At 41.3% G+C, this 16,486-nt stretch overlaps 1 protein-coding gene across 1 annotated transcript; it reads left to right on the forward strand.

Moving 5' to 3' along the window:
- Positions 1–9,718: 9,718 nt before the first annotated feature.
- LOC146002953 (uncharacterized) lies at positions 9,719–14,815 on the forward strand. The gene has a single exon (XM_083141113.1). The coding sequence runs from the start codon at positions 9,719–9,721 to the stop codon at positions 14,813–14,815; it is 5,097 nt and encodes a 1,698-aa protein (XP_082997239.1).
- The last annotated feature ends 1,671 nt before the right edge of the window (positions 14,816–16,486 follow it).

A 16,486-nucleotide genomic window follows, 5' to 3' on the forward strand; every position in this document is an offset into this window, starting at 1 on the left:
GGATTTCGAAAGATTGAAACTGTTCGCGCAATTTAGCAATACTAGCGTTCACGCGATCGTAGTCGCCTTGTGTTTTAATGCTTTGGATGATAGTTTGCAGTTCGGTCTGGATGTTGCTTGTTTGATCCTGCAAGCGTTGTTTCAGCTGTTCAACGTCTGAGGTTTGCGTTTGTTGCAGCTTCAGAAGTTCGTTCTGCAGATTGCCCACACTCAGTGCCAGCTTGTCGAGATTGTCTATCGACGCGAGGTCGGTGTATTTTTGCAGCAGCGATTTTACCTCTGCATCAATCTTGAGTACAGGGTCCAAGCACTGAGACTGCAAGCTGGCTATCTCGGACTGGAGGCTGGAGTTGAGCGTGGACTGGAGGGCCTGCAGATCGCTTCGCAGCTTCTTGACCCTGACGTCGAGCATGAGAAGCTCGTCGCCATGGTCGTCGCGTTTCGTATGGCCAAAAATATCGTTAGGCATTATTGTTATTTATTATAGGATAGCTAATTTTCATTTCTATGAAAAAAGGGATGAGTTTGTCGTAGTCGTCCAAGAGCTCTATGTACAGGCGATCGCCAGCAGATACATCGTACGTGGTGGTACTGTTCATCCTATCGTGTTTGATGCGATAGATGTTCTTGCCGGAGGAAATTTTGGCCTCTCCTTTATTCTCGGGATTCATGTCAAACTGCAGTTTGCCGGAGATGGGGAATTGGTAATAATTCAAGTTGTTGTTGAATATGTAGAAAGTCTTGCCCACATCCTCGTCGTACTGGGTCAGGATGCTATTCAAGTGTATAATCAACAAACCGTTGAGTTTAGATAATAGGGAGGGTAACAGGTCCCAGCTTGCAGGTGGCGACGGTGCGCTTTGGGCGGATGCCTCCACAGCCTGCTTCCTGAAGCCAAACAGGTTCATAGGCATTATTATTTTATTTTATATTTAGCGATTCGTTTCGAGCAAGCCAATTTCAGCGTTGGTAAAGCAAACCCCTTTTTCTTTACCCCCTACGCAAACGTAAAGCATGCCGGGGAAGAAGGGAGTGGGATATGTTTGCTTCGTACAAAAAAAAAAGGTTAAGTTAACCTCTCTCCGAGAACTGACCCCGAGCGCCCATTTTCAGTGAGTGTTATTTCAGCGAGCGCCATTTCAGCGAGTTTAGTGTTTTGTAGAGCGAGTTGGCAACACTGCCAGTGAGGTTAACATACATTATCAAAAGCACATCGTGAAAGGCTACGTTTTGTTCGGGCACACGTACACTCACACACACACAAAAAGCTAAAAAAAATATACACCGTGAAAGGCTACGACGAGTTGGAAACACTGCTAGTAGGAAACACTGCTAGTGAGGTTAACATACACCGTGAAAGGCTACGCCTCGCCCGGGCACATGTACACACACACACAAAAAAAGCTAAAAATTATACACCGTAAAAGGCTACGACGAGTTGGAAACACTGCTGGTGGGGTTAACATACACCATAAAAGGCTACGCCTCGCCTCCGAGTTGGCAACACTGCTTGTGAGGTTAACATACACCGTGAAAGGCTTCAAAATATCATATAGTGGAATTTTTGTAGATTGGGTTGGCAACACCGACGAGCATCAAATAATGATTCGAGTCTCAAATGATGATTCGAGTCTCAAATGATAATTCGAGTCTCAAATGATAATTCGAGGCTCGTCAGTGTTGCCAATTCCTATTTGTAGGTTAGCTTAGCCAGTGAAAAATCATATAGTGGAATTTTCTTCGGATGGGTTGGCAAAACCCAAGCCTCAAAGGAGGAACATCCAATAGAGTTGCCAAATGTAAAAAGGGGACAATAGGTCCCCCTCATAAAAAGCTACAGTAAGGGCCCACAGGTCGTTAACACTAGGCCCCCAACAGTGTTGCCAGACATAAAGAGAACATGGACCCCTCAGACAGTGAAAAACCCAGTAGGTTAACAACACTGTCAAAGGATTTACGGCGGTGTTGCCAGATGTAAACAGGGGGCAATGGACCCCCCTCATAAAAGGCTACAGTAAGGGCCCACAGTGTTGCCAACTCTTTGCCCTTAAAATATACATCATAAAAGGCTACGACGAGCCTCAAATGATGATTCGAGCCTCAAAAGAGGATTTAGAACTGTCTTATTGTGTCTACTCTTTTGTCTTCTCGTTTAATATCTAAGAAACTAAAAGTTAAAATACACAAAACAATAATTTTTCCTGTTGTATTATATGGGTGTGAAACTTGGTCCCTTATATTAAAAGAGGAACATAAATTGAGAGTATTTGAAAATAAGATCCTTAGGAAAATCTTTGGACCTAAAAGGGATGAGGAGACAGGTGAGTGGAAATGGTTACATAATTTAGAACTACATAATTTATATTCATCTCCAGATATTATTAGAATAATTAAATCAAGAAGACTTAGGTGGGCAGGCCATGTTGCACGAATGGGAGTGGAAAGAGGAGTTTACGGGATTCTTGTTGGGAAATCTGATGGTAAGAGACCTATAGGAAGGCCAAGACGTAGATGAGATATACCTAAAGGAAATAGGCAGGGATGGAAAGGGGTATATAGATCTTGCTCACGATAGGGACAGATGGAAGGCCTGTGTTGCTGCAGCTATGAATCTTCTGGTTTAAGAAGGCCTGAGAGTTAGTTAGTTAATTAATTCGGGGACACTTTGAATAACAAAAATTTTCACTGGTAAATAAATCTGTTGAAGACTGTTAGTTAGTTCCTGGAAATTTCTATAGGGCTCGATATCAGTCATGAACAGGAAAACGCCTGCTGAAGATAATTTTGAGTTCCGCGTATTCTATTTGAGCTTTAATATGAAAAAAATAAAAAATGGTAAAGTGCTCCCCTGTGCATAGCACCACGCCATGAAGGCGTATAGGGTGTGTGGGGGTAACTCCCCACACTTTCTTGATCCGGTCGTGAGTCGGGGTGATGTGATCAGCATCACGCCCCTGACCGCCTTTACCCCCCAGCGTTTCCCCCAGGTACCCATGTCATTCGACGCTGGGTGAGCGCCGTAGCCGTTTCGAACGTTAGAGAAGTTCCCGGATTTGAACCTGAAAGTTTGGGGCGTTACCCCCACACCCCCATACGCATTCATGGCGTGGTCCTATGCACAGGGGAGCACTTCACCTTTTTTTAATGCAAAATAGACATTTTCAAGGATTGCATCACAATAGCATCTGCCTGCTCACTGATTTACATAGGGAAATTTATGCCGGCTAATACTATTGGAATAATTCCTAAAGGAAGTTACCATCATGCATATCAGATGTCCAAGTTTGCATTGAAATGGTTAACATTGAATAACAAAATGATGTAATACTTTTTCATGGCGGACGTACTCGTGAAAAATATGTCATAGGAGAACGTTATAGAGTGGACGGTTATTACGAGGAGACGCAGACAGTGTATGAGGCGCTGGGCTGTTACTGTTATGGTTGTCAACGCTGCATATCAATTAACAGTTATATGTATCCGAAAGGTGACGATGAAAATCAAACCGATCAGGATAGTAGCAGTCAGAAACACAGTGACATGTTGAACACTGCAGCCTTCAGATACTAAACATCATGCCGTAAACTTAGTGCTTTACGTTCGGAAGGATACCTTGTCGTCACATTGTGGGAATGCGATTTCAACAAAATATTGAAAGCAGATTCTGAACTCGATAGATATCTATCGACACGTCCTATCCTTTGCTGCATTCCTTTAAATCCACGAGACACCTTATATGGAGGAAGAGTTGAAAGTGTCTGAACTTATTACAAGATCAAGTAAAATGAGAAATTACAGTACAACGATTTTACAAGTGTGCACCCTCATATGAACAAATATTATGCTTATCCTGTCGATACAATACATCCTACAATATTTCTTGGAACATCTATTTCTTCGGTAAATGAGGTTTTGGACATGGAGTGACTCATCAAATGTACTATTCTGCCGGCAAAAAACCTTTTACATCCTGTTTTGCCTTTAAAATGCATGGAAAACTCATGTTCGTATTGTGTAAGGAGTATTCTATCAAATTGAAATGTGAAGGTACATGTCAGCAGTCCGATGAACAACGCGCCCTTTCGGAAACTTGGGTCATCGCCGAGGTGCGTAAAAATGCAGTTTAGGTTACTAAGTGTTGTCAATATTGGAAGTGTGGAAATATGAAACATCCATATACGACCATGTCACACAAAATGGAGGACTTTTTGCAGGATATGTCAACACCTTCTTGAAAATTAAACAGGAAGCGACAGGTTGGCCTTCATGGTGTCAGAACGATGAGGATAAGAAGAAGTACAAAGAGGAATATTTTGATAGGGAGGGTATTCTATTGGAAGAAAGCAGTATCCAAGTCAATCCTCGAAAACGTACTCTGGTTAAACTCTGCTTTAATTCTATATGGGGCAAGATCTGTCAACGGGACAATATTTCCTTAAGCAACCATCATCAAGGAATCGAAAGATTTTCTTGATAAAATGAATTACCCAAATATAATGATCGGAGGAGTTGTTTTCATTAATCAGGACACTGTTTTAGTCAACTGGAAATATGTTGAAGAGGCTGTCAGTCTGAACAGGAAAGTAAATGTTCCTATTGCAGTCATCACGACATGCCATGCTCGCCGGAAACTCTGTGAACTTCTCGAAAAGTTGGGTGACAGGATATGTTATTGTGATGCAGATTCTGTAATTTACAGAGATAGTCCTGAAATCTAATATCACCCCCAGACAGGTGACGCACTAGGAGAACTCACCAATGAATGGATCGATTTCTGCCCCGATGCAGTTTGTGAACAGTTTGTTTCAACGGGACCGAAAAGTTACAGCATGAAAATAACTAAACAATTCTCCGAATCACGGTATATCTGTAAAGTTAAAGGGATTACTTTAAATACCACCACATCGGAATTGGTTAATTTTGATACTATGTGCGAGATGATAAACAATGAGAAACCTAAATTATAGTGGAAAATATTTTCAGAACTAGAAGAAAAAAACAGTTTCAGGTTATCAGTACAAATGGAGGAAAGCTGTTTCAACCAGTATTGTTGAAACGACGATTCGACCATGAACATTTATTGTTTCCTTTCGGATACTGTGCAGACCAAGATATGTCTGTAGTAGTCCAGAGTTCGAACCCTTCTTCGGACGGCCAGTTTATAAAATGTGTTTACAGGCTGACAGATCTTCATTTTTCTTCAGTATCTGTAAGACGTTTCCTCAGCATAAAACATGTTTCCTAAACTTTCCAATCCTTTCACCATGATAGTTTGCTGAGCATCAGGATGTGGAAAAACTACCTTTGTGACAAAGATGGTCAACTCCGTCGTCCATGTCGTCGAAGGATCCTTCAAGAAAATCATATGGTGTTACGGTCAGGAAAACAGTGTTCCACAAAATCTTCGAGATGTGCAATATCATAAAGGTATCGTCGATTGGCAGTCTTGGAACGGAAGAAAAACACTCTCATAATCCTGGACGATCATATGATGGTTGCTCATGAATAAAAAGTCGCCTACATTTGCACAAAAGGCAGTAATCACAAAAACATTTCGGTGGTGTTCATAACAACGAATATTTTTCATCAATGAAAAAATTGCAGGGACATTTCGCTGAACGTGAAGCATTTTCTTATTTTTATAAATCCACGAGATAAGAACCAATTCACTGTTTTTGCACAACAACTTCATCCTCAAAGCATGAAGGAACTCGAAAAAGTATATATAGATGCTACCACGCAACCTTTCAGTTATTTGTATATTGATGTTTCACAGTCAACACCAGATTCTTTACGTTATCAGACAGACATTTTTAACCAGAATTACTCAACTGCATAACTTCCTCAGGAATGTTTAAAACATCGAGACGAGGAAAACGAGGAAGACACATACCAACTCACGTTCTAACAGAAATAGGCCTTCGACTTCTTTCAAGAAAGATACATCTTTCTTGCACGTGTTGAAAAATACACCGACCAAAATCCGTAAATCATTATTGAAACGTGCTCCTAAAAAGACAATACGTTTCATCAGCGAAAGCTGCCTGAACGTTTTGAATGGAAAAGTGAAAATTAAATCATCTGCAAAACGCCGTCTGACACCTTACAAGTCGGGTTTACGATATCTTGTGAAATGGAAAGTGAACATCGAAGAACGAAGAAAACATCTTGTTCAGAAAAGAGGATTTCTACTCTTTGTTATAGGGTATTCTCGGTACTCTCATTCCCCATTGAAACATGACATCTTCTTACAAAAAATGATTGTCCTTACAACCGGATCAGTTAGCACATAGTGGTTCTGAATCGTCTGTAAACTCAAAAATTATCCGTTCTAGATAAGAAGATGAATGATATTCTAAAAATGAAAAATATACCAGATGATCAAAAATGGCGTCTTTACAGAAAAGAACTGGACGATTATTTATGTTTGAGTCGAAAATCCAAGGAACCATTACAGATTCCTATTGTACAAGATAATGACGGTTCTTCTACTATTTCACCAGGATCGACGTATTTTACTCGAACCTGGCAGAGACATTACCCCGTAATACACGTCAGTAGTTACAAAATATCATCGATGAGTACCAATCAACGGCGCAACATTTGATAGACGAACGTCAGGAGAAAACACTTCCGGATCCAAAGACGTTGATTTTCTCATCGTCGTCAACGGAAACCCCTGGACTGTCTCGTCGACAGAAACAGAAGGAGAAGAAGAAAGCGGTCGTCCGTGTTTCCAGAAAAACTACACTTTTCTCAGAACACCTGACGCTTAATAGCTGGTTCCTCTGAGGAAAAGCGTAGACAGAGAGATCGGTCATTGGAGTCCCTAAGTTGAAACACGATAAACTTCTCAACAAAATATATTACGATCCCCGACACTGTGCTTCATTCCCATCTGTAGATCATTTGTGGAAAGCGGTAAGGGATAAAAATTTATAATAATACAAAAATAATTTCCAAAACATATTTATATGAAAATATAACGTTACTGCGATCCAGTGCGTTCTCTGTATTCGGCGAGAATGGACGATAATTTCTATGTCATCTGCATCGGAGGAATATTTTCCAAGCAACACACTCACCCATTTTACCGTAAAACTTGCAAAACGGATCGATCTGTCTCCAAAATTGTCGGAAGTTGGATTAGCAGAACTACATTATTCAACTCTATACGACAATGTTTTGGAAACAGACTCTGGAATGTTAAGTTTTCTTTTTCGGACATATGCAAGATCTGAGGACCTGATCTTTTCCATCACCGAATCTCTCCCCGATGACCTAAAAATACGGAAATCCGTTCTCGACGATTTCTGGCATTTTTTGACGGAACCGGAATCGGGAAAAATTTGGACCTACTGTTTGTACGGATAACACACTCTATATTAAAGGACAACCATTTTATTTTCCTGCAACAAGATATAGAATAGAGGATCTGATTTATTTCCTGAAATCAGGCCATGCTAATGTGGCTGTTCCTACTCATCTCAGGTTTTTCTTCAAAGAGGCTGCGTACAAACATCTATCCGTGATAGGGGTTCCGAAGCCTGAACCTGACGATGCTCCAACAAATACAGTTACACCCATAGACGAAACTGATGACTATGCTAAATTAAGATATGACATATTGAAATCTATTTATTCTACGCACACAATGTCCAATGACATCCTGGATAAAAACCAATATATATTAATTTACTCCGATCTGATGAAACTGGAAATGGTCGGTTGAGAAATGGTACGTCCTTTGCGTCTTAACCGAAAACAGTGTTCGGAAACAAATACTTCTTGCACAGTACCCGTAGCCCATCATACATTCAGTCCGATTCATTACGTTCCTCTGGATAAAGGTTCTTTCGAAACAATAGAAATTGCGTTGTACGATAGAAAAGGAAATTTCATGCCTCTGAGAACCGGATCTGTACCCACAATTGCCGTTTTACATTTTCGTAGAAAAGCATAGTAGGTTCCGGTATAAGAAAAAACCTGCAACAAAAATGCTCAGTTGATGTTAAGACATTCATCCACCCGTATTAGAACATCTACGATCCGTAAAAAACCCGCATCCAGAAAACGAAGGAAACCATCCACAAAATTTAGGACGACACGTAAAAGAAAATTCAAACCAAAGGTCTCAGGAAAATATATTTTTCTATAATGATGGAGAATAACATGTGCATGATCTCGAAGTTTGACCTCTTCCGGAAGAAACCTATTCATCAAAATGTGGAATAAACTTACACAGCAACCTACAAACTTATATTTTCCATCGATAATCAGAATATAATTCAGTTTGTCATACCCTGGGCAGGAACTGATTTTCTCGATCTTTCATCTACCTATCTCCGTCTGCAAACGCAAATGGTCAAACAGGATGGGAGTCCCATGAGTGCTTCCGAAACCGACAATGCCCTCACAAAACTGTGGGATCTCAAATTATCTTCTCCATTCACTTTTTTCACAATGTACAGTGAGTCTCAACGGTATTACTGTAACGACTGCCTATAACAATTACGCATATAAAGTATTCCTCGAAGCAAATATCAATTACGGTAGCGATGCCGCAAACACACATCTCACAAATGCCTTTTGGTATTTGGACACCCCTGAACCCCAAGATGAAACCACAGCCGACAACAAAGGTTTCACCACCAGGAAAGACTTTTCCAGTATGTTCCGACAACCGGAAATTCTACGGAAGTGTCAGCCTAAGTCGAACTTATGGGAAAACTTCACATAGATTTCTTCCACCAGTCTAAATACCTGCTCAACGGCATCGAAGTACGTATCGATCTAGCCAGATCACGTGATGCTTTTTCATCTGGGAAGAACAGGCATCACCTACCACAAGAATAATAAATTTAAATGCTGTTCTCGAAATAAATCACATCATTCCTACTCCTACCACCAGTTTGGCCATAGACAGAGCACTCTCTTACGCTCCTGCTCATTATCCGTTCGCCAGAAGCGTCATCCAAGCTTATTCTTACGTTACTGGAGCACAGCAGATTTTCATCGATAATGCTTTTCAAGGTCCTTTTCCCAATGTTGTTCTTTTTGCTATGGTATCCACGCCAGCTTTCTCGGAGACAGAAAGAAAAATCCGTTCGACTATCTTCTTTCCATCTTGTGAAAAATGGAGAACTCGTACCTTCCGAACCCTTGCGCATCACCACAGGAGGACAGCGGATTGATAAAATGTGCCTATGTTCCGTACCTTGGACTTTTGGAGCCAAGATGGCCGCCATGTTATTCTCTTTACACTAGTACCTACTGAAATGGAGAGAGTGAAGAGTCTGTGAGGAGAGAAGCGACGTTGTACCAGAGATGTATTGCAGGCTGGCTGCAAATAATGTAGAATTGCAACGAATACATCAGTTCGATGTAATTGGGTGTTTCATTTATGTGTATTAGTCTACCTACAGCACTATTACCTTCCTGGAAATGCTACAAACAGCGGCCGAAACAAGAAAAGAGTCTTCTTGTTGGATGACGGGCGCGAACATGGTCCTCCTTGTGCCGGATGTTGCCAGCGATCAGCATTCGTTGTGTTGTGTTGAACTTTTGTGTTAGCGTGCATTCGTGAACTGTGAATAAATACATTGACATACGGTTTGCTACGTGTAACCGATTTCAGTGCACCTTTTGTAGTGCCAGGAAGTGTTTCGTGCGTGCATTGTAGTTTGGACAACAACAATCCGTACGCGACTCAATAAACATGGAAGCCATATCGGCAGCAAAGACTGTGCTCAAGCGAGAAGTTACTCGCCTTGAGAATAAAGTGAACGCGGGTTTACTGGACAATGTGACAATCGCGTTATCGGTAAACAAAGCCAAACAATTAACGGACGATTGTAAACAGTTATTATTAGACCTGGCTAAGGCGTGTGATGATGCAACTTTTGAGAGTTATGACAGTGAAATCGGTTGTATTCAAGACCGTTTGGATGCAACCATGTGCAGGCTTTGTTCGTTGCAGCAGCAACAGACTCAAGCTACGGTGACGTCATCGACAGAAGCACGAACAAGTGAAGTGCGTCTCCCGAAGCTCACGCTGCCTGTGTTCACGGGACAATTACAAGAGTGGCTTTCTTTCCGTGATTTGTTTATCGCGTCGGTGGACAAAAGCAAACAGTTATCCAGTGCGCAAAAGCTACAGTATTTGAAAGCTTCGTTAAAGGGGCAACCTGCATTGCTTATCCAGTCCATGTCGGTGACTGATGATAACTATGCAGAAGCGTGGAACATTCTAAGTTCGCGTTATCAAAACAAACGGGAAATTGTTATGGACACAATCAAGCGTTTAGTCGCGCAACCCAAAGTGCAACGTGAATCCGCAGCAACCTTACGTAGCCTGCTAGACACAACTACCGAGTGTGTTCGCGTGTTGAAAGTGATGGACATTCCCATAGAACATTGGGATCCTATCCTAGTATTTCATGTGACAGAAAAAATGGACAGTGATACTAGACAACAATGGGAACTTTCATTAAAGACAACCGAGTTGCCTACGTTTCAGGAGGTGAGTGACTTTCTTGATCAGCGTTCTCGTGCATTATCAGCTTCAAATCTCAGTGCTCAGAGATTGAAGCAGTCGACTCACAATAGCTCCCAGTTCAAGGGTGTGTATCATGCAGTGTCGGATGATACCTGTGAAAAATGTAAACTGCATCATGCGCTATACAAGTGCAAAGACTTCAAAAGCCTTTCGGTAATGGACAGAATGAGATTTGTTAGAGAAAAGGGTTTGTGTTATAATTGCATTCAAAGTCATCATAGGGCATCGGTATGTGACTCAGGGGCGTGCCGCGTTTGCAATAAAAAGCATCATACTTTGTTACACTATTATAAGCAGAGTGACTCTAGTGAAACAACAACTTCCCCCCAAGAAGTTTCTTCTCATGTGGCTGGAGAAGGAGACAAGGGACTAAAGCCAGTGTTGCTATCCACTGCAGTTTTGTATGTGCAGGGAAGAGATGGTGTTTATCAACCAGTTCGTGCGCTCCTGGACTGTGCCTCAGAGACTTCCTTTGTGACCTCACGATGTGTGCAAAGGTTAGGCTTATGTCAGCATAAGGCAGACATCACTGTTAATGGGATTACAGCAACGGGTGTAGGTGTAGGCAGTGCAGTAGTGGATCTACAATTCCAACCCAGTAGCAGAAGGAAAACATTCACCACAAGGGCAATCGTACTTCCTAAAATAACAGGAAACATTCCCAGGGAACCTTTGCCAGACTTCAGGAAGTGGACACATATTCAAGGACTGAAGTTGGCAGATCCAAGGTTTTATGTGATGGAACCGGTGGACATTTTACTTGGAGCAGATTTGTTTCCTTTTCTTATGCAAAGTGGCAAACGTGTTGGGCCAAAGGGAACACCTACTGCACTACGTACTGTTCTTGGTTGGATTCTGTGTGGCAGTGTGGACTTTCCCAAGGTAAGGGCAGTAGCAACATTTCATGCATCTTGTAGTCTTGATAGTGCACTTCGCCAGTTCTGGGAGGTAGAGGAGGTCCCAAGGCAAAGGCATCTGACAATAGAGGAGATACAATGTAAAGAGCACTTTTCGGTGACTCATGTTCGAGAAAACAATAAGTTCAGTGTGAGCTTTCCATTCAAGGAAGACAGTCCTCCCTTAGGATACTCTCGTGAAACAGCTGTGGCGAGATTACAGCAAATGGAACGGAAGTTTGCAAGGTCTCCTGTTTTTCATCAGAAGTACTCAGAATTCATGCATGAATATTTAGACTTGGGACATATGGAGTCTGTTCCTGCAAGTGAAGTGAGAAAGAAACCATGTGATAGTTTCTATTTACCGCATCATGCTGTAATCAATCAAAATTCCACCAGTACACCTCTTCGTGTAGTTTTTGATGCCAGTTCAGTGACTTCAACAGGGATTAGTCTGAACGATAAGCTTCAAGTTGGGCCAAAATTGCAAGGTGATATCTTTCCATTGTTACTCAGGTTCAGGAAACATCAAATTCCTTTGTGTGCAGACATTTCCAAAATGTATAGACAAATATTGATTCATCCATCAGATACAGACTTTCAGCGAATAGTGTGGCGCGACAATCCTAAAGAATTGATACGGGACTATAGGCTACTCACGGTGACGTATGGGACATCCAGTGCACCTTATCTTGCAACAAAGTGTCTTCAGCAGTTAGCTATTGATGAAATGAATGCATTTCCATTAGCAGCCCCAGTGTTATTAAATGATTTTTATGTTGACGATTTGGTATCTGGTGCCAGCAATGTGGAAACAGCTATCGAGTTGCAGTCACAATTGATACAGTTACTAGCAAAGGGTGGTTTTGAGTTACGTAAATGGTCCTCTAGTGAGCCACAAGTGTTGACAGCAGTACCTGTAGAGTTGAGAGAAACTAATGTGCCTTTAGATATCCATTGCAGTGAACTTGTGAAAACGTTAGGTCTAAGGTGGCATCCTGGTGCTGACCACTTCACTTTTCTTGTGACTTTACCACCAAAACGTCACACATTGACGAAAAGACTATTGTTATCTGACATTGCAAAGTTGTTTGATCCTCTTGGGTTCTTATCCCCAACAGTCATACAAGCAAAAATACTCATTCAAGAATTGTGGAAAGAAAAGTTGGGCTGGGATGAGGCATTATCCGTGGAAACATGCGAACTGTGGCTACATTTTTGTAGTGAACTTCCTGTACTGCAACAATTACAAATCAAACGTGCTATTGTATCTGCAAATGCTATAGCTTGTCAATTAGTGGGTTTCTGTGATGCATCACAACAAGCATACTGTGCGGTAGTGTACCTTCGCTCAGTTTATGTCGATGGTCATGTTGAAGTGAGGTTGGTAGGAGCAAAGACTAAGGTGGCTCCAATCAAGCAAATGTCTCTACCAAGGCTAGAACTATCAGCAGCAGTTTTATTGACACGATTGCTCGTAGTAATCTCCAATGCACTATCCTACAAATTGGAAGATGCGTGTGTGTGGACTGATTCTACCATTGTGCTTGCTTGGTTATCCTCAACACCAAGCAGGTGGAAAACATTTGTAGCAAATCGAGTGGCAGAAGTGCAGGAGAGTCTTCGTCGTGAACAATGGTCTCACATCCTGGGAAAATCAAATCCTGCAGATCTTGCTACAAGAGGTATCAGTGCTTCAGCCTTAGCTCAGTGTGAGTTATGGTGGGCGGGACCAGAGTTCTTACGAGCAACTTCATTGGCAACGTTTGATCATCATGAGACAAGCAACGAAATTTTGGAAGAAGTAACAAAAGAAGAGAAGAGGATTGCCATTACAGTTATGTACATTACAGTAGAAGAAGTTCTGATCAGCAGATATTCAAGCTTTTCTAAAATGCAAAGAATAATGGCATGGATCCAACGATTTGTGTTCAATGCTCGTCAGTCAGTGAATCAGAGAAGGCAAGGAGCATTGACAACTAAAGAGCTTATGACAGCAACGACCTCTCTTGTAAAACAAGCTCAGAAAAGTGAATTCACAGCAGAATTACATTGTTTACAAGCTAAAATTCCTCTGCCAACAAAAAGCAGGTTATTGTGTTTGGCTCCCTTTGTTGATGAGGCAGGTGTCATTCGTGTTGGAGGGAGGCTACACAAAGCAAGAATAACAGTGGACCATAAACATCCAATGTTGCTACCTGCAAAGCACAAATTGACTCACTTATTAATTAAAAATGAACATTTACTTAATCTTCATGCTGGTCCTCAGTTAGTGTTGTCCTCATTGCAACGAACATTCTGGATACTGAGAGGGCGAGATACAGTGCGTAACATTGTGAAGAAATGTGTAACTTGTCATCGCTTTTGTACACAAGCTGGGGAACAATTAATGGGTAGCTTACCAGAATCTAGAATCAATCCTTCTCGTCCATTTATAAACTGTGGTGTGGATTATGCAGGGCCCATACTGTTGAAGGAAATGGTTGGACGCTCTCGTAAGCAGTATAAGGGTTATATTGCCTTATTTGTTTGTTTCACAACGAAAGCAGTTCATTTAGAAATCGTGAGCAGTGGTACTACAGAGACGTTTTTGGCTGCACTTCGGAGATTTGTATTTCATCGTGGAAAACCCAGTAATATTTACAGTGATTGTGGAACAACGTTTATTGGCGCTAATAGAGAGTTAAAAGAATTCATGAGATTGGCAAAACAACCAAAGCACAATGAAACTATTTCAAGTGCTCTAAGCAGCTTAGGCATCCAGTGGCACTTCATTGTTCCTCGTAATCCTCATGCAGGAGGTTTGTGGGAGAGTGGTGTCAAATCAGTCAAATACCACCTCAAAAGAGTTGTGGGGAATGCCATACTTAACTTTGAGGAATTGTATACAGTATTAACACAAATAGAAGCATGTTTGAATTCCAGACCGTTAACTGCTCTATCCAGTGATCCCACTGACATGCAGGCACTTACCCCAGGCCATTTCTTAATAGGAAATGCATTGATAGCTACTCCAGATAGGGACTTTGCTACAATAAAATTGAACAGACTGTCGAAGTGGCAGCTCGTGCAAAGGCTGACACAGCATTTCTGGCGCAGATGGTGTAGGGATTATCTTTCTCAGTTACAACAACGTCCTAAGTGGAGAAGGGAGCAACGGAATCTACAGGTCGATGACTTGGTTGTGGTCAGAGATGATCAACTTGCACCTCAACAGTGGAAACTTGGCAGAGTAATCAACGTTCATCCAGGTGAAGATGGATTGGTTAGAGCAGCAACAGTGAGAACCAGTGAAGGAACCTACAAGAGGCCAGCAGTGAAGCTGTCCCTTTTACCAGTGAGTGAAGTTGAACACCAATGACAAAGAACTTAAACTTTCAAATTTATGCATAAAAGGCAATCATTAGTTTGTTCAATTTCTTTTTAATTTTGTGTCGTCATTTTCAGTAGGAAAGTTTGGGAAACTTGTATTCAATTTACATTTGTTCATCAAAACTGTGTTCTATATTGTGTATTTAGTAAAGTGTTGAAATTAATCATTTCAAGGTGGGCGGTATGTTCCGTACCTTGGACTTTTGGAGCCAAGATGGCCGCCATGTTATTCTCTTTACACTAGTACCTACTGAAATGGAGAGAGTGAAGAGTCTGTGAGGAGAGAAGCGACGTTGTACCAGAGATGTATTGCAGGCTGGCTGCAAATAATGTAGAATTGCAACGAATACATCAGTTCGATGTAATTGAGTGTTTCATTTATGTGTATTAGTCTACCTACAGCACTATTACCTTCCTGGAAATGCTACAAACAGCGGCCGAAACAAGAAAAGAGTCTTCTTGTTGGATGACGGGCGCGAACAGCCTATCAAACTATATTTTCCGGTACATCATTCACCACGATAATTACGGACACCAGATCACACGGAAAATGTTCGAGAACTGATATTTTTCCTGATTTACGACATAACACCAGACTCTTCAGGAAACGATACGCACACCAGTCTCCAGGAACAAGGTATAATCGGAGCCGAGATGCAATTTTCAGCCCAGCTATCGAAAAATATAACATGGCTTTTGAATACTGAATTCGAATCTAAAGTAGATATAAAAAAGATAGAAGTGTTATCGTCCATCAGTGAAACCGAGTTTTCTATAAATATGTGTGTCTGTGTTTCTGACTCACAGTGTTACCGAAACAGCTCCGATGTAAACATTATACTGCTTGTGATGGAAAAACCTACCAAAGTGATAACCCTTACTATTAAGCATACTAGTGTTTCTTCGAAAATGACAACTTCAAATCCTGTGAACACACAATTGTTTCCCAGACTACTTGACAGCAGATTTTACCCTTGGAGCATAGACATAACCAAAGACATACACGTTATTATACATTATTGAAAAAAATATGTAATGTGACATGGGAAAACTCATCGAAGTGATAACCAGTGATATTATTCATAATAGTGTTTTTTGACAGTAGCAACTGCCGAATCTGTTGATACGCATTCGTCCCCCCGAATACTAGACGGATTTCACCTTCAGAGTATAAAAGTGGTCGAACCTGTTGACACGCAATTGTCCCCTCAAATATTACAAGAATATTAAATTGAGAGTATAAAAATAACCGAACACTACACCCTCATTTTATGTTTTCGAATACATAAGCAGCATGAACACGTCGCAGATCAGTCAGATTCTATCTCGTAACTGTTCCACCAAAAACATTGTGTACGGTGTTTACCCTAGAAATCTTTTACCTCGGACTTTTCCCACCCCCGCCTTTATAATCGCAAACACTGACAAGTCCGACTCCCGGGGTACACACTGGGTGGCCTTCTATTTCGACAAAAACAATGTGGCTGAGTATTTCGATTTATACGGATTTCAACCTTTCTATCAAGAATTCGTAACTTTACTGAATCGTCATTCCTTGGTCTGGACTTACAACAACATTCCCTTACAGGGGGTATTGGCAACAACATGCGGTCAATACTGTTGCGTGTATGCTTATCACAGAGCACGTCACGTTACAACC

The sequence above is a fragment of the Lepisma saccharinum genome, chromosome 19 (assembly GCF_977018435.1).
Source record: "Lepisma saccharinum chromosome 19, izLepSacc3.1, whole genome shotgun sequence".
Classification (NCBI taxonomy): Eukaryota; Metazoa; Arthropoda; class Insecta; order Zygentoma; family Lepismatidae; genus Lepisma; species Lepisma saccharinum.